This window comes from Cyrtonyx montezumae, unplaced genomic scaffold, assembly GCF_038088225.1.
Source record: "Cyrtonyx montezumae isolate F1298 unplaced genomic scaffold, pur_monq_1.0 scaffold_36, whole genome shotgun sequence".
Classification (NCBI taxonomy): domain Eukaryota; kingdom Metazoa; phylum Chordata; class Aves; order Galliformes; family Odontophoridae; genus Cyrtonyx; species Cyrtonyx montezumae.
In genome coordinates, this window is record NW_027072041.1 from 7,415,382 (window position 1) to 7,435,566 (window position 20,185).

At 36.5% G+C, this 20,185-nt stretch overlaps 1 protein-coding gene across 3 annotated transcripts in view; it reads right to left on the reverse strand.

Annotated features, from left to right (window-relative positions):
• Positions 1-8,083: 8,083 nt before the first annotated feature.
• TLE1 (TLE family member 1, transcriptional corepressor) overlaps positions 8,084-20,185 on the reverse strand; it is a 71,194-nt gene continuing 59,092 nt past the window's right edge. For all 3 annotated transcript variants that reach the window (XM_065745560.1, XM_065745559.1, XM_065745561.1), the window contains 6 exons: positions 14,136-14,385; positions 12,214-12,461; positions 10,218-10,365; positions 9,694-9,844; positions 9,181-9,257; positions 8,084-9,022 (listed from right to left, as the gene is read on the reverse strand). In XM_065745560.1, coding sequence (XP_065601632.1) covers positions 8,915-9,022; positions 9,181-9,257; positions 9,694-9,844; positions 10,218-10,365; positions 12,214-12,461; positions 14,136-14,385 — 982 coding nt within the window. In that variant the 3' untranslated portion in view covers positions 8,084-8,914. The remainder of the gene's footprint in view (positions 9,023-9,180; positions 9,258-9,693; positions 9,845-10,217; positions 10,366-12,213; positions 12,462-14,135; positions 14,386-20,185) is intronic.

Sequence of the window (20,185 nt, forward strand, 5' to 3'; positions counted from 1 at the left end):
CAAAAATCTGTAAGAACTGAAGTACATCCCATGACTTTTACATTCAGCAGCTATAGTTAGGATTAGCTCCTTTTCATTACATTTGCCCCCAGATTGTATACTCGGTATGGATATACACGCAGAATGAAAATGATCACAAAGCTGTTCCTATTCTGACCAAGGCTGAGGCACGTGGAGGCAATTATCAACTTACTCAAGATTAGCTTTTTAAGCCAACTTTTAGTTCTGTCAGTAAACCTTTACTTACCAGCTGCATTTGCTTAATTTAAATATGTGGTAGCTTTTGCTCATCTTTACAATGGAATTCCTGGATGAGCTTCTAACATCTCATCTCCTATCTTCCATGAAGAAAGAGCGAGGAAAGCAAAACCTGTCACTAATGCTTAAACTTCCTGGAGCAGGCTGGCTACAGGCATAGCCAGGATAATAATTTGTAACCTCCTTCAGCCACACATAATATAGTCTTTATTCAGCAAATAGCAAAGTCGTTTCACACCATGCCAAAGGTCAGCTTTTGCTGTATTAATAGCTGCTCTGGGAGGGTCAGTGTTGTGCTATCCTACATTTTTTCCAGGGCCTGGAGATGCAATTTCCTACAATCTGCAGGCAATTTCCCACCAATTTTCTCGGGGAGCTAATAGGCTGTGACAGGAGATGGAGCTAGCAAGCAGCAGGAGGCTTCAGAAAAGACAAATTGCATCTCTGCCACCTAACTGGGCAATCTAGAAAGACAGAGTTTATAGCTTTGTAGTGTTAGTGGGCCCCATGCTAACAGCAAATCACACAAGCTGCTATCTGAATTTCATATTCTTTTCCTTCTGCATTTGTTATCAGTACATATCACTCTGCAGCATTTCTTCTACAAATGACAGCTAAAAATGGATAGTGTGTGATTACTAGTTTAACTGCCTTTTAACTACACAAGTCTTGCTAAACACAATTCACACTCAGAACTAGGAATATACAATCTCACTTTTATGCTCCGTGATATTTTTGATTATTGTCATACTTGTCAAGGTACAAAGCAGATGCCTGGAGAAAGGGACTGACTTGTAAGCTCAATTCAAATGAATTATGCAGTGTAAACTATGAGAACATTTATAAAAAAAAAAAACCAAACAAACAAAAAAATCAACTACATACCGCTACAGTGGGCACATCTATGGTGGTTTAAAAATAGTTTAAAAAAAAATCTCTCTACTAATCACAATCACATACAGTACACAAAATCAAAACATAAAATAGCCAAATATAACTAAGTTCCCCCTCTAACAGTGCTTGAAACATAAAAAATGAAAGTGAAATTAACAGCTGACAACCAACTAAAGACCAGCCATATAACCAACCATTTACCTCACAGATTTAAAATGCTCTAGAGTTAGTAAAACTAGCAAGGCTTAGAGAATGTATCACCATGCCTATTTTAATAGAAATGAAACTAATTTCAATCTGCTACCCCTCACTTAAGACACACACGCAAAAAAAAAAAAAAGAAGACAATGATTCAAAGGCACATAACACTAGCATCTACTGCAAGTTATATCTGTCACTACAATTCCCCCCTTTCTACTACAGGGAAACCAGGGGGCACAAATACTGTAAACATGTTTTATTACACTACTCTGTATATCTGTATGTTTTACTACAAAATACCGAACAAGTTTCTGAAGGCCTGTAAATAGTTAAAAACTACCAACAATATCCATGAAGTTAAAATAATTAGCAAAATTTTCTCCCCGCAATGTAAAGAAATTAGGTAGAATAAAAAAAATCCCATCTAAATTGTCACTGTCTACAGGGAGATAAAAATTAGTCTTTGTACTGTATGGAGTTGTATAAAAATTTACTATAATTCAACCGTAAGGATTTTTTAAATTACTTAAATAACAGAAAAATTATGGTGAACAAAGTGTTAAAGTTTTCTAAAATTCATTTTGAAACTTTCAAATTTCAACTATTCATTATTAATATCCCCATTTAATATTTGTAGTTTTTAATAAGTTACAGCTAGCTAAAAGTATTGCAGAAATAGGGAAAAAATATAAATAGAGTAACAGGTCAGTAATTTGCACTCAACAAAGAAAATGATCTGCATAAACCACACACACACAAACAAAACCTGCTATCAAAATGAGTACAAAACCTGCATTTCCTTAAAAAGATTCACTGATGAAACAAAAGAGTCTCAGGACTTGAGAATCACACTAAAATTAATGATTTGTCTATACGATTTTATAAACTTCATGAGGTACACACTGAAAAACTCAGCTATATCCTAGATTAGTGAATATTCACTCAACTGGTGTTGGAAATGCATGCCTCCCATAATTAACAATCAAAGATGGAAAAATAGGAGTTTTATTCATGCAAAAGATGTTAAAACATCTGTAGAAGTCTATTATATATTCAAGAGGTGACATAGGAGAGCACAGCAGTAAACTGGTCTGTGCACAGAAAGCAAATAATTCTGGAAGTAAATTTTATGTGCCAACGCAAGTTGTACTGCTAAACCTCAAAGTCCTGTGGCACACACACAGCATGCTTAAGCCAATACCAAAGTGACACAAAGGTCATTTACATGCTTAACAGCAGTGTTTGGCTGATCCATCAACCTTAAGAAATACTTTCAATTCTTAAAGCCATCAGATTATATATTTACTCAAAATCTAATTAAGAAAATACTCAGGTCCAAACACACAAACAAAAAACTCTGGCATCAGACTAACAGCTCGATTATTTTTAAGAATAAAGGAAAGTTTGGTTGCACTCCAAAGTATCTTGCTACAGCAAACCACAAAATAAGAGTTATTAGCTTATCATAATTGCAGCCAATTTTTAAAGTAATGGAGTAATCCACTGTGGATTGCTGTAAAGAAGTGGAACAAAGACTGTGAAGTGAACAGATGGATTTTATTTTAAACAAATTAGGCTCACTACCATGGAAGTAGCAAATGATTTCTAAGTTTCTCAGTGCTATGGGTTAACTTCCATTTATGACCTCTTCATTCTGCTTGTTACCTTTTTTTTTTTTAACTGCCATTAAAATCAGGCCTTGAAGAAAAACTGGCACTAATTATTTTTCAGTTACAAGTTATCATCTCCACTTCTACATTAATGACAAAGTATACAAAAGGGATAAGGATAATAGTATGTTTGATTACTTAATCTCCAAACTACATGCTATCTTTGCCTCTAACATGTTCTTGGCATAAAACAGAGATAGAAACGAGGTTCGGGATATACTGTACCTTTGTACTGTGAATATAACAAAGGCAGTCCTTGCCAAGCTCCACATAATAGCAACTGTTTAGTGCTTCTTGCAGCACCTCTCTCTGAATCAGCATAATCTTACCACAGATAAAACTGCATATTAAGTTTTAGGAGAGAAACAATCACAAAATCAACATTTTACTTCAGGAAACACCACAGGATTTTTCCACAGTAAGTCAACAGCACTGACCAGCACTTCCACAAACACTGAAAGTATGAATACTGAGCAATGATACTACCTTATCTCTAGGTGCTTGCTTTAGTAAAGTAAATTATTACAACATATTGGCTGATATTATCTATCCACCTATCCATAAAAACATTCAGCCAGACTTTCCTGTGGTCTATGCATCACCAAGAGACTTGTAAGATAAAATTATTCCTGGTGCACAAGCCAGAAAGGGCAGAGTCTGATGTTCAGCTTCTATGAGTAAACTGTGAGTCAAGGCAAGAAACAGTAAGAGGGGAAAAAAAAAAACCCACAAACACACAGCTCAGATTTGAAAAGGATAACTAATGTGAGTCTCAATATCACCTATCTTTCGGTGTTCTATTTTCTGAGAGTAGCACTTCCAAATGATACAAGCTCTCTCAAGAACTAATATACCATATAAGCAATAGGTTCTTTCGTTTCAAGGCATAACATCTCTAAGAACATTTTGTCCTTTGAAAACAAAACACTCCTCATTCATTGCTCTTATTTCTCCTTGTGTTTTGTTACACTGAACGTACGTAATTTTTTTTGGCTGCAGTAGAGAATGCTTTATTTTAAACGAGTGGTTGAGTACTCCTATACAGTTTAACAGAAACTGAGTAGACATCTCAGAAATGTCAGTAAGTTAGATTCACAACGCAGATTTTTAAAACATCCAGCTCCTGTATGTCTGGTTTACCTAGCAAAATTTACCATGCTGCACTAAGCACTTAAGCTGCAATGGGACATCTGGGAGCACGTTGCTGAAAATGGGATTATCAATTGCTGGAAAGCTGAGTTTATGCTACAAAAATACAAGGTAATGGGAAATGTTAAGAACTGGCTGTGATTTAACACTCTTTCCTCTTAGGATTATATGATTGCTTATGAATGTCATGGAAATGTCCAATCCATCTCAGGTGTGTCCTTGAATTACCATGCGGAAACACCTCAACAACAGTGGTAGTTGGTGAAATTGTATACCGGAACCTTGTTCTAGGTGATTTTTGTATTAAAACTACCACTGAAAAAGCTGGAAGGGAAGGGTGTCCCTTTCTCCCTTCTCCTCTCAGTGTATTCTCTGAGTTTAACTCTTTCTTCCATTCTGGCGATCACTAAGTCCCACTTGAGCTGCTGCAAATCTCCCAGTCTGTAATAAACTGACCTTTCTTTGGCAGTACACCATGACTCAAGTCCTGCATACTCCTACACTCTGACATTATTTCTACACACTTTTGATGAGGGAAAAAAAAATGTTTTGAGAAGATTACACAGTAGGAAACAGTTTAGTTCCTCCAGCTAAGTGGCCCATTCCATAAGTATGGAATCTGTATTCAGAACTCTTCCTTACTGTGCAAATATTAAAATCCACCTTTCTCATTTAATAGAATCATGGAACTTCTCACATCAACTCAAAATTGCATCAATATAACATAAAATATGAAGGACTGCAACTAGATGGCATGATTCCGCAACTTAATAGTGGGCAATTCTTTCTTAGGGAAAAAAAAAGACAAAGAAACAAAACAAAAACAAACCATCTATTTGTCAGACTAGTTTTATGTTAAAGTCGCTTAGATGCTTCTGAAAATTCTAATCTCCATCACCAATCCAAAGATGAGACAGAAAAAATTATGTCCAGTTATTTATGCATGTGATGAACTGACAGATTCCACTTTGATGTTTCTATTACAAAAAAAATTATTCTAACAATATGATCTTCATGTTCCTTTTGGTGCTCCCCCCTCCCTTGAAAAAGGAAAAGCTTTTGAAACACCAAATGAGTTGATCAAAAGAATTGATGCAGATGAAAATTCTCTCTCAAGGACTAAAAGCTTGTGGTTTGACATGGGGAAATATCTTGGAATTATAATGAAAAAAAGCACTCTGCCACATTGATAAATGTATTGTAAGGAATATTATCATAATTTTATGCACAACTGACTTATCAAACTTGATGTCTAGTACACAGATAAAACACTATTTAGAACTAATAAAGAATTTTGTTCAGTTGAATTGATATTACCACAAATCTCCAGTTCATCACAGTTATTGTTTGCACTGACATTTAATATGTCATTTGTAAGGACTCCCTGCTTCTGCTTCGTCTGGCGTTACTTTTTGCCAGAGTGGCATTCAGCTGTCTCAGAACACTGAGGGCCACCCAGAGAACAAAGACTATCCCAGAAAGGGGCTAATCAAAGGAATCTTTTAGGACTGCAATTAAATTGAAAGAAAATAAAAATTACCTACCCCATCGTTATTGTTGCACCCTCTTTTTCCATTTCCTTTTCCCAGTGCCCTTTCTGTTATTGCTGGTCTGTTTTGGTCTGTTTCTTCATTCAAGAAGCTGTTATTTCAACCCACTACTTTCTACAGAGCTACAAGAATTCACAGAAGGTCTCAAGTTTTAAGTCTTGTAGACAATAGCAAAACCAGACATACATGACAATATTCTACCCAGTTCACGGTTTCATTAAAAATTGTGTCTGCATATGGAATAGACTGAACCATGACAAATGAAAATAAAATGTTTCATAAAATACAAGGTGAAACACATGAAATGAGAAACTGAGAGAATTACTACAGGATGAATTGCCATATTTTCAGATCGAAGGTATAAGGTAGATCTGACTGGGGAAAAAAAAATTGATTGCAGTATAAAAAATAAGATTAAATTCATTCACATGCATAAATAATGTCTTGTTCCAAAGATGCTGACTCATTGCACATTATAAAAGTAAAGAAGAAGAACAAGATACATCAAGATTTTCTTGACACTGTCATTTTGAATATCTTAGATTGCCAAAATGTGGTCTCACTAAGAAGCACTATGGTGCAACTTAAGGGCAGAACCATTACATATACATACTTAATTTCAAAATATACATAAACATGTTATCATATTTGCATTCTGGGATACTCTACTATCAGCTTTTAAGAAAGACAAAAGAGTGTTTATGATGTAAGCCAATTTGATGGTAATTTGGAAGACAATCAAATGCTCCAAACTGGAGCAAATGGTTGCCTTGGCCTCTGCCAGTGCTGCTAAGCAAAGTCAACTATTATCAGTAGAGTCAGATGTTTGGAAGAACTTCAAAATGAAAACAGGGTAATCCTAAAATCAAGTAACTTAGTGCACATTTTTTTTAAGCCTTCCCATTTTATAATAGCATGACACTTCAGAGTATTTCAGTGTAGCAAATACAATTATTTCTTTGAAAATCCTTGTGATTCTGCTTTTGCCTCACTATGTGTGAGAGGCACATCATCACCACCTAAAACTGGTCTACAATTTTCATACTGATATATATTCACACTACAGCAATAGACAATTATAGATACCAACTGATAGAATAGTAATTTTATATGTCTAGGAAAGTAGATTATCCTGAATGGTTAACATTTCACATTCCAAATGCAAAGTTAATATTTTAATGGTACTATAATGCTAGATGCTATAAAATGGTTTCAGTAGAATGGTCACGTAAATTGAAAGTAAAACTGATGTCTCTTCAGACTGGGAATTGGAGAGAAAATTTGACCCCAAATGAGAAATCCCATATCCAGATGATGCATCTGTCAGTCAAACTTGTTTCTTCCTGGTTATGAGTCTTTTTAAGAGCAGAGAGATAAGACACAGTTAAAGGTTAACAAAATGAAAAAGCAGCTATTCACAGGTGATTCTTAACCTCTCTGCCAGTTTGTGCAATTTTAAGCACTGCTTGAAGATATCCTTCTGTTTTTCTGCAGTCACCATTAGTAACAGAAATTCTAATTAGATTGCAGAACACAGGAAACGTATGGTCCTCAGTGGCATAATAACTAGGTTTGTCCAGCACACAGTAGTAGTATTCACTAATTTGAAAAAGCATTACTAGAATGTACTAAAAAAAAAAGCAGTACTAGAATGTAGATGAGTAAAGAATGTGTAAAATGTACACATTCTTTACTCATCCATTTCTCTTGAGTATATTGAGAAAACTTGATTTGAAGATTTATAACTTTGGTAACTGGCTGCTCAGCATGGCTCTTCAGAGGTATCCACACTGATGCAACAGTAGAAGGGACTCAAAGACTGTTCAGTAGGAATACAAAGTATAGGCCTGTCTAATATAGGGCACTAGAAAATTAATTAGAAGTGAATTAGTTTTCTAAAAAAAATCCTTTGTTAATATGGTCACAAGAAATTAAGAAGCCACTTTAACTTAGTTTAGGTTAATTCACTTCTCTTGCAGCCCCACGAGTATTTAACATCATTTAAGTATAATTTAAGCCCGTAAAACCCACACTTTGGTAACTTTTTTTTTTTTTTTTAAATTTACCTGAGTATCTACAGACAAGCCATTAAAAAACAGGACATGATTATTTTTTTCTGTAAAATACGAAGGACACAACTTATCTAGCTTTGTTTAATCATAGAATTCTTCAGTTTAATGAATAAAGCTTCTGATGTACTTAATTGAAACGTAGTCCTTCATGAATTCTGTTCAGCTGAGGGAGAAAGAAGGAATCTCTTCTAGAGATGAATGGAAGAATTATGATCAGGCACATATTAATGCATCTGCCAAAGAACATATACATGGGACATCACAATAAACTTAAAATAAACTGCACAACTTTATGAAACGTTCAATTTTTATATTTACACTATAATTAGTACAAAATTGCCTTTTAGTTTTCCTGAAGCACAAGACAGTATCTATTGGATTTGATACCCTAATATGTCAAAACAATTACTTCGAAGTACGATAAAGGAATCTAGGAAGAGTTATAAAGAATAAGACACAGTTTTCAAACTATACATAGTGTTTGCTTTTGCTTCTAAAAAGGTACTTATATCCCCAAAAAGGTTTTTTTAAATAAGCGAGGGTGAGGAGTGGGAGGGAAGAAGAGTGGGAAGAGGAAGGGGGAAAGAAGAGTGGTCGTTCATACTAAAGCCTTTACTGTATGAAACTAAATATATTTACAATTTATACAAATGTTTGACCTTCAACAAAAATACAAAAACATATCACAAGATGCAAAACCAGGAAACAAGTTCATCTGAGACATCACTGCTCTACACAGGACAGGATGCAAATTGAATTGCAAGGAACAGAAAGGTTATCCCCATATTCAGGCAATGAGAACAATTTGCATGAGGTCATAAAGAAAGAAAAAATAAAATAAAAAGGCTTCAACATTCTTTAGCAGACTCGGCTTTTAAAACTATGTCAAAAACCTAGGCTACATCTGTCCATCTTGCTTCTGTGTTCTGTTTGGTCCACACAGCCAATACTTAAGTTGCTGGATGTTGCCTTCTGTTTTGAAGAACTGGAGTAGTTTCATCACAAGGTCTGGAACCTTAATACTTTAATTCCTTTTCAAAAGGCAAAACCTTTCTAATTCTACAAGTAAGAACAATTTTGGCCCAGTTCAACTTCTAAAAGTTATATCCCCATCACATTTTCAGTAGATAACTTCATAGACTGTAGCTTTTTTGTCTCCAGAGCCAGTGACTATGTATTTATCATCCACAGAGATGTCACAGCTAAGCACTGATGAAGATTCTTTGGACTAGAAGAAAAATAGATATATAATACATGATTAAAAAAAGGCTACTACCCTCATCTCAGCATCCCATTTTAGGTAGATCACATAGGTAAAGAGATTTGTGTCCACTCTTGGGACTTGCAGAGTGCTAGTAATTTATTTAAGAGCAGCGTCATCCTCACCTGGAATATACTGGCTCCATAAGGAGTTCTCCATGCATTGAGAAGGTTATCCTTCCCAGTACTCACAAACCATTTACCTAGAGTATGAAAGAGAGGAACTGTGAAAACACATGAAGCAGACATCTGACAGATGTGAGGTCAGATTGAAATCTGTTGGCTAATTACAGCTACACAAAGCTCTTACCACTAATCAGCACAGTATTTCTGCTTACAATCAACATGGACACATCATGTTTTTATAGTGTATTACATCCAAGAGATCCCCTTATGAAAAGAAACAGCCTTTTATACACCGCTCAGACTTTACAGCAGACTTCAAATAAATTAATAATGAAGTCAGTTATTTGTAGGTAAGTATATTTATATTTATAAAGCAGAGCTATTTATTTGTAAACTAAGAAACAGAGACAATAAATAAATTTTGATTATCAGAAGTTATGACAGTGAAGTTACTAATGAAGGAAGCATGAATTAAGAGTGCAGACCTGCAGTTCTGTCTGCATGGAAACTTACCACAGTAAGCAAATTTGAGTGACAATACACAACTCTCATGAAGATGCAGCTGATATTTGTCTGGTTTATTTACATGTAGCACTTCCACATTGCTGCTCTCCATTCCCACAGCTAGCCATTCACCAGTTGGACAATAACCAAGGGAAAATATCTGAAAATTACACAACATTTAAAGTTTTTATTTTTTCCTAATAGTGCTAAATGAATGAGGAGAGGAAGAGAAAAGGGCAAGATTGAACTGTCAAAGTTCCATAGTGAGACTCCTTGTCAAAATTCTAGTGACTAAATAACCCGTTCTTACCTACTAACTTTAGAAAAATAGGGACAGAAAGTAGAGTCAGCCTACTGTTTTGTTCCAAAGCAGTTAAACTTAAGAAAGCTTCAAAGTACCATGCTGTCAATAGCCAGAGCAAACAAAACAAGCTATCTAAAATTCATCAGTTGCACTGGGATACGTTTCCCAGTCTTCTTCATAAATGCTTGCCTGTTCCTCTCCCCTGTGAGTTGTAGGAAAATCCAGTTACCTGTGATGTGAAGTCATGCTGTTGTAGCTGTCTTCCTTCTCTCAAGTCCCAGGATCTGACAGTGTTATCCAAACCTCCTGTCCAGAGTTTGGTACCATCATTAGAAATGTCAATACAGCTGGCCCCATCTGTGTGGCCCTGAAATTGCCTGATAAAACAAACCAGATTGAATAATGATTTCCTGCCAGAGCACAAGGTAAACACTACTGTGGTGTTGGTTTTGGACTCTGCATGTGTGTCATCTGTGTCTGCTGATGGGCAAATATCAGTCCCACCCTCTAAGTTGGAATGAAATACAACAAAAATATTTTCCAGGTGCTACAGAAATTCGATTGCATCATAGCTAGATGGACAAATATTTTCTCATGTTTCAAAAAGGTTTTTTTTTTAAATATATATATTTTTTAAATAAATGCTTCTGAGTAACTACAGTTAAAAAGCAATAAAGGACAGCATAGACTAAAACAAAACAAAAGCTGAGGGAATAAAACTCCCCCAGTTTCAGAAAACAACTACTGTATTTTAATTTGGCAATACGATAAAGAGTGAGGGGATCCAGAAAAGGACCCAGACTGTCATGCACATATACTGCTGAATCAGCAAAGTTGCATTCTCTGGGCAGGAGATCACAAAATAACTAGACAATACATTTTGCTTCAAAATCTTCTCATTACGAAATTCCAGCTTTCAGCAACCAAAATGTCATGTTTTCCTTAACCCTTTGGCAGAAGTCATCCATGTTTTTAATCAGCAATTAAATTTAGGAAAATTCTATGCCTCAGCATCAAAGGTGGAGGGAAGGGAGAAAAAGGCAGCTAGCTTGGGAGTGTGAGGTATGACTCATTATGAGGTGCCACAGAAGGGTCACATGGCACATTCATAGCTTCCACGTTATCACCCAGAAAGATCACAAACAGTGTGAGAAAAAGTAACTTTTAACATTCATTCAAAACAATCACAGATGGATAGAACCCTTTACAGAGCCTAAGCACTTAGAAGGCAATTTGAGACTCTACATAACTAAAGTTGTTTTCTTCATCATAGAAATTCAGCAGAAAGTCAAATTTTCTCATAAATTAATATGGATCTCTGCACATAGATTTAGGCTTATAGGCTTACTACTGATATACAGTAAATAAATTAAACTGGAGCAGACAAAGCAGCTTCTTTGGTGAATACATTCAAATCCTCTAAAGTATCATGGTCTTTTCCAGTTTAGGTTCTCCATTTTTGTTATACTGTAAAAGCCATCATGATCTTGATAAGTTTGAACCAAATTCACCTTCTGGTAAAATCACACAACCAGATGCTAAGAGTCAACTCAAACATTTGTGGGTTGTTTTGTTTTGTTTTTTCTGTCATAGCACTAACGCTAAATATTGACCAGCAAGACACTATAATTAAGGTTTAAAGGAAGTATTTCAGAAGTAGCATATGTAGCACTATATTTATTATAGCCTCCACAAACCATTCTGATAGCTTTGGAGATCAAAATCCTCCCCAGAAACTCAAGTATCTTCCTTTTATGAAGACATCAAACATCTTTCCTAAAGAACTGTTCTAGGTTTTCAAGTACTTTTGGAAGCTTAATTTTATTACCTATTGTCACTAATTACAAAGTGAAATTTTTCTTTATTATTCAGTAAGGCTTAAAATAAATGAAAACAAGAGACTTCTGAGAGTTCCCTACATAGCAGAAATGCTGCTTGTTGAAACCTGCAGACAAAGCCCAGTACATGAAACCAACAAGAACTTCTACACTGACTTCAAGAGGTTACAAAACAACCTGTAAGGCCCTCGAAGAACATCTTCTAAGACAGCCTGAAGCTACCAGAAATATTTTGTAGCCCAACTTGAGCACCAACCTAATTCTTTGGATAAGAAAGACTATTTACATTGCTATCCTGAGCCATTATTCAGGGAGATGAATATTTATTTAGCTGCTCAAAGACTAAATTTAATTTATTAAAGTTTACAGAAAACAAGCAATACTCACCTGACCAATGTCTGATTGTGCAGATCCCACACTGCAATGTTCCCATCACTGCAGCAGGAAAAGCACACCTTGGAATCGGGGCTGATAGCCAGAGCGTAGCAGGCAGGAGCTGAGGATGTAAGCTCTGCTTTTATACGAGGAGTTGGCGCTGCCAGGTCCCATATGGATAATGTGCTGGCTTCCCCGCCAACTATTAGGGTGCATCCATCAGGCAGTAATTTACAAGAGCGGATGTAGTTATCTCTGTTCTGTACAACACAAATCATCTCCGTTATGTTAATACATGCCTGCCAATAATGACCACTAATATGATTGTCTGCATCTAAGTAAACAGTAAGCAATTTTTTCCAGTACCAAAGTACAGAAGAGAAATCAGCATACCCTAAAAGGTTTCAAATGTCGACTTCTCATTACTAACTTTCTCAAACCTGATGAATTGCAAGTCTTCTATCTCATTACACTAAGACAGTGCCAAAGTAAGCTTGCACTTGAGAAAGTGCACTCCCATGAATTACAATTAGCAGCATCACTGGAGTATTTTCAAAAAACAAAGTGACTTCTCATGTGATATCTAAGCAACCACTTATGGAAACACAGTTGAAGTCTCATGTCTTTCATATATTAATTTTCTTTTAAATAATATTTTACATGCATCACTTTAAAGTGAAAATATTGAGTTATAATATTCTCCTACTGGATTTATGTTGGTTCTCTTGCTCAGCATTACTCCTGTCACACTGATACTGATTTCACATTTTTGATACTATTGCTGACACAAATACTATAGAGGATTTAGAGGTGGAAAAGACTTCAACCTTTACATATTACAGAGCTGACTTCTTAAGCATATCAGCAGTCCTACATCGTAACAGTCTGTAAGAAATGCAGTGATAGGATCAATAACTCAAAACAAAAAGACCCACAACACTAAGTAGAAATCAAAGTCATTTCTATTACTATGGGTTTTTGTTTGTTTGTTTGCTTTGTGGTTAGTGGTGGTTTTATTTGTGTTTTTGCTCATTTGTTTGTTTTAAAATCACACAGAGGAAACAGTAAGCTGAGAATGTCAGCTTAGCTACTGGCAGCCATACAGCTCCGTAACTAAAATGAAGGCAGCTAGGACTGAGCATCCAACAACAAACCTGCCACAAAACAGAATACGTATTTAACTATACATATAATACTACTGGACAACTGGTGTGGGCATAACAGCAAATGAGAAGTAAAAGCTCAAAAAAACAATAACAAGTACATTTACTATCATCAACATGTGAGAATTACTTTAATTGCTAATATATATTACTGTGTTTTGTGACATTCTCAGTTAACATTTCACTGATTTGCCTCTTTCCAAATATCTATGATGTTTTAGTGTAAGGACCATCTTATATTTAAGATTTTTAAATTATTTATTTAGCTTTTCAACTAACTGGAAATAAATCAGCTTGCACCTACCAGATATGAAAAGAAACTAACAAAAGTGCAGCAACACAAAGTAATCTTGCTACTTTGTCACACTACTTCTTCATGTGGCTACTACCCTCCTATAACAAAAAACACCGTGGCTTCTGGTATGAGCGAAACATTATGGAATATCCCTGTCTCAGACAGGCTTCCTTTTAAAGCCATGAAGTGCAAAAACCACCAGCATGACTTGGACAGGGAAAGAATCACATAGTTTCTCAGAAGTCTTATCTATTATTTGACCCTTCGCGATGACATTTATCCCTAAATAAACCAGTCCTCTTCTCTGAAACACCACCTGTTCAGTGTTTAAAAGAAAGACAGTTAAATAATAAAGCAGGAAACATAACTGCCTGCTATTTCCTTATAATATGAACAAAATCCAGACAAGGACAGCTATTTCCTTATTGAGTCTCCAAGGAGAAGTTACCCTTCTATATTAGTTCCTGTTCACTTACCAGGCAGTCGAGTTGAGAGACAGGGCTCTTGTTCCCAGGCTGGCTGATATCCCAGACTTTGACACACCCCTTGCCACCCGTGTACACATGTCTTGTGGGGTTGCTGATGGTAACTGCACACACAACTTCCCCATGATTCAGAGTGTTAATCTGACGGGCATGGCGAGGGATTCCTGGACCGATGAGGGCATCGGGAGGGAAAGGAACAGGCTGCATCTGGCCATCTGCAGTGACATGAAAGGAGTAGGCTCTTTTTGGGGAAAGAAAGGAGAAGAAAAAAAAATACATCAGCAAAGATATAGTGCTGAAATGCCAGAATAAGACAGTAGTTTGTGTTTTCTTTCTTTAATTTTCATATGAAAAAGACTGATAAAGCTACAAAGCCAAATAACATGAGGTAATAGAAATCTCAGAGGAAGAACAGTATTCACAACAGCTGTTTGCAGCTTTCATGTCTCACCTAAACTATTTGTGCAGTGGAGAAGCACATTAAAATCTCCTATTAACTCTATGGATCACAGTCATGGCCATTACTCTGCCACCTGGGCCATAAACAGATATCTCAGCTGCTGCTTTCTAGCCAGTGGTTCTGAGCCTCAGCACAAGTCCTGCAGCATCATTCCCTGATCAACTTTCAGATATACTCCATGAGGGTTGCATCTGTTACCATGAAGATATAAGTTAAACTTGTCGTCAACCTATTTCAGCACCTCATTTTCAACATTAGTACTGGCTGTGTTAATATCTCTCTTTCCAGCTGGGAACTAGTTTTGTACACAAAATGGAAACATTCAGAGTCCATGTTCACTCTTTCATGAAAATGCTGACACCATCTTCTCATGAACATATTTCTTTGAATAAGTATTTTGGAACAGCTGAAAGGCTTAGTTTCACAGGTAGTTGTACCACTTCTGCAATGTCTGTATCTACATACTGCATGGTATTGAGTATATGAAAACTAAAGGTTGAGGAAGTGAGTCCCCGCAATGAATAAACCACTACTCCCCAGGGAAAGTACACAATTATATGCATTCAGTTCAGTTCAACAGGAAGACCAGGGCACAAAAAACAACAAATAAAGGTTTCAGATTGGTATTTTTCGTTTCTTCTTAAAAATAATGAAAATACTACTACTAAGTTGTTTTTATTATACTGGTGAGACACTGCTATTACATTCACTGTACTCTTATTGAAGGGAGCAAAGTGGTGAAAAACAAGTAATGATTTTACTAAAAAGTTACCTTCTCCCAATTATACTGTTATTTTTTCTAATATATTTTTTGTGCTCTGGACTTCTTCCTCATAAATCTTCAGTTCCTGCACTTCAAGTTAAAGCATTACATTGATCTTCAACAGACCAAACAGTGGGTAATTTAATTTTTTGTGCTAAGCGAGTAGTTTTCAACTATTTTACTGCATGTTTCTAAGTATTGCACAGTTTGAAAGAAAGAAATGAGTAAGATTTCTGGATCTGTAACAGACATCACAATGTACCTGGGCTTGTTTCCTAAAGGAACTGAGTATGCTCAGGACCTGAGAGGAAGACAGTCAGAAGAAAACAGAGAGGACTCTGTTTTTATTTCATACAGAAGATAACAGTAGTGTTGCACAAAGCAATACCACAGTCTTCATCAGAGAGGAAGGGCAAAAGGTAGTTGACAATAACTGCTATAAATCAAAGAAGTCAAGTGCATACACACGCAATTTCTGTACCTTATTCATGTTTTGTGGTTGGACAAGTGAACTGAAGATATGCTCAGAGAACACACAAATGGAGAATAAGGAAACAAAACAGATGACAAATAAAAATGATGAGAAATGCCAGATAAGGAAGTTTACTCTCTTATGTGTATACAAGCTACGAAGTGTATCAGATGCATCTCTTCCAATGGAATCCTTTCCCCTTTTTCCTCCTTTTTTTTTTTTTTTGTATAAAGAATTACAAAAACAATAAAGGCTTACAGAGGAAGCTTTTGCAAAGATGAGACAAAACTGAGCAGCTATTCAGTGAACAGATGAGACAAAGGATGAGTGAGGAAGAAGAGAAATAGCAATAAACTGCTCAAGGCTGAACCTGCTTATGTTCAGGTACAGAACTAAAGAGTCACAGCATTTGTGCGGCTTAAAACCTAGGCTACGGATCAATATGTTATTTCTTAACAGAGTACATAGAATTGCAAAACTTTGAAGTCTCATCCTGCCCTTATTATTATTATGGACAGAAGAAAAACAATTAAACAAGTATTGAGCAATTTTCCCTATTACTTTCAAGATGAATAATCCACTTGTACTTTTTGTTCTAACCATCCTACAGGTGACTACAAGGTAAATGTTCTGATCAATTCAAAGCACTTAAACAACTCATGTTTTGAAATGCTTCTGAGCATATGCACAGCTTTCATAGTTCTTGCTGAAATGGGGTGGGAAAAAGACAATAGGAACATTTTTGAAGTGTTTCATGTACACTGTAGCATTAAGATGGCTTTTCTGTTCTGAAATGCCAGAAATTTATCCCAATGTATTTTTAATTAAACATAATCTTACTAGTATATTCACGAAGTCTGGTTATATATCATATTAGTAGCTTCAGTTTTACCATCATGGTCAGGCATATAGGACCTGATGCCATGACTTCCACAGTCCTGAAGGAACTGGCTGATGTAGTTGGCAAGTCACTCTCCGTCATATTTAAAAATTCATGGCTGTTAGGTAAAGCTCCCCATACTTGGAAAAATGGTAACCATCACTCTTACTACTAAGAAGAGAAGAAGGAAAAATCTAGGAAAGCAAAGGCTTATGAGATTCACTTTAGTGCTTGGGAAGATTATGGAACAAATCCTTCTAGAACCTATGTCATGGCCCATGCAAGATATGGAGGTGATCTGTGATAGCCAGCATGGCTTCATCAAGGGCAGATCGTGCTTGGTGCTCCTCTATAATGACTGCATCAGTTGATTATTAGTTGATTAGGAAAGATGTCTATGTCTTCTAGCTGAACTTCTGCTTAGTCAGGGAAGATTTCCTTGACAGCAGACCAGTCTTAGGAGTTCTGGTAGATGAAAAGGTGGACATGAGCCAGCAGTGTGTACTCGCAGTCCAGAAGACCAACAGTATCCTCAGCTGCATCAAAAGAGGGGTGGCCAACAGGGAGAGGGAGGTGATTGTTCCCTTCTTCTCTGCCCTTGTGATGCCCCACTCAAGAGTACTGCATTCAGGTCTGGGTCCTCCAGCATGAGAAAGATGTGGAGCTATTAAAGTAGGTCCAGGGGAGAGCCACGGAGATATTCAGAGGGTTGGAGCACATCTCCTGTGAAGACAGGTTGAGGGAGCTGGGCTGTTTTAACCTGGAGTAGACAAGGCTTCAAGAGACTTCACTGCATCCTTTCAGTACTTAGAGGGGACTAACAAAAAAGATGGAAAGTGACTTCTTATGTGGGCAGATACCAGGAGGAATGTTTCTATAATCTAAAAGATGGCAGGTTGTCTGGGAACTGCTGAATCACGGCATGAACCACTGATTGATCACCTGAGGCAAGCACTGAGTCAGCCGCAGGGGCACAGGTGAAGGTGATATACCTGTGTGATTGGAAGGGGTGAAGCCTGGCTACACCTCTCCCAGACCCACTTAAGGGCTGACCACCAACAGGGAAGGATCTCTTGTTGGAGATCCCTTCTGTGTGGAGTCAACGGTGAGCCTCAACCATTGTAAAAGGTGAGCCACCCTTTACTTACCAGTAGTCTGTGTATCATCTATATAAAGCCTTACAGAAATGTACCATCTTCCGTGATATCTCCTCTGAATTCCATCCTTTTGAATTATGCGCCCTACACAGGCTTAGATTAGATATAAGGAAGAAATTATTCTTCTCTGTAAGGTTGATGAGACACTGGAACAGTTTGCTCAGAGAAGCTGTGGATACCCCACCCATGGAATTATTCAAGGCCAGGTTGAATCTGGCTTCGGGCAACTTTATCAAGTGAAGGTGTTCCTGCCCACAGCAAGGGCATGGGAACTGGATGATCAAAAACATCTCTTCCAGCCCAAAGAAATCCATGATCCCAAGATTCTAAGAATATATCAATTGATATTTAAATGCAAATGTAAATATAGATAATTATTATGGAAATATTGAAATAATACAATAAAAGATCTGTACTGGTGTGAAGAACAATTTCCAGAACAAAGTTTAGAACAGAAAGAACAATTATAAGAGTATTCTCTGACTTGCTGACAGGAGGCAGAACCATTTCCTCCTCCTTTTCAAATAAATTTTTACACAACTTAGGCTTACACATTAACTCACTGGTCAAGAACATAGCAAAACAGCTGAAATACCTACCTATTATTTTAATGACAGATAAAAGGTATGCACTTCCTGTGAACTTAAAATATTATGATACAAAAAAAAAAAAAAGACGCCCATTTCATCTCTCTAATTCAAATGGAATGCTTTAACTGGCACAAAAATACTCTAGCTGCAGAACACAGAAGCTGACAGTTCCCTCTGTTGATGAAAGTGGTTTCTGAATGATGAGTCATTCTGAAAGTAATGCCTCCTATTTATTTTCATGGAAACTACATCTGATGCAAAGAACGCAATAATACAAATAGTATCAAGCAAATTCTCAGCCACAAAACACTATTTTTCAAAATAGGTACTACTGTTAGCTATGCATTTTTGCCAGCAACAAACAGAAGCTTGCATGCTGAGCTCGTAAAGTTCTGCACCAGTGAAGGTGACCCCCTGTCACAGTCATCACTGCTGAAGGGCACCACTCACCACCTCAGTGTACTCACATCCACAGAGTGAACTCTAGAAACATTTAGAAAGTGACAAAAAGCAAGTGGGAAACCTATATTTTATTCTAGAATACAATAAAATTAACACTCCTTAAAATATTTCTCATTGTATATTCACTGAACAAATGTAATGATTGGGTTAACAGAAAAAATTATTTTTTCCTCTCTAGCAATTCTAATAGTATACTATACTTATTCTGAAAACACTGAAAAGTCATCATTTAACTTGAACTTGCAAAAGCTAACAATCACCAAACGAAATTCCCTTTTACTACTAAAAGGAAAAAAAAATATCTCTGTCAGTGTCTGTATAAAACAATTAAAATGTAATTTTAGTTAAAGCATGAATTTTGAGAAACATGATTGTTCTTAATATAACCATTACCTCAAAGTTATAGATACCAGGTGAACAATACTGTGGACTTAAGTCTCATTCATAAGCTTGAAAATCTATGCTTGATTGCTCATCCAACTATTAGAACATGCGGTTCACATTATGGGGAAATCCTCAAGAATACTGAAAGCTAAATTATTACTTTTCTAGACAGGCTATGCAAAGCAAGAAACGTGTTTGTAGCAACACACCAAGAACCACACATAGTTAAATGCATCAAAAACCAGAGTGCATGAGTGACATCAAATGTCTATGTCCAAAATAGGAGTGATTTCCCCCTAGCACTAGCAACAAAGAGACAGGTAATTACTGATGAGATTATGATTGCTTAAGGCAATTTGAAAAGTTAGGAGGGAACAAAAAACAAAAAGCAAGAGCAATTACTAAGAGAAGAATAACTTACTGGTAAGAAGCCACACTGAAACCAAGAATAAACTACTTGTTATTGAATGCAAAGCCTAGCTCAGTTATACAAATATGGAATTAGTGAAGACTTCAAGCTTTCTAGATTGCTACATTGATTGCCCAAATATACAATTGCTAATAATTTTGAAGGGAATAAAACTGTCAGATTCACATTCAGGAAGACAAAAAGACTGTAGTAAAGACATCTAGCATAATTACAAAACAAGGCAAACAACGACAAGATTTTCAGAGTATATTCCCTTGTTAAGAGCAGATAAAAGAGTATGAGTGGGTTCACAGGTTCATTAAGTTGGAAAGGACCTACAAGATCATCTAGTCCAACCATCCTCCTATCACTATCCCTACCCAATGAACTACTAAATCAAATCCCTTAGCACCTCATCTAAACGCTTCTTGAACAGCGCTAGGGACGGTGCCTCAACCACCTCC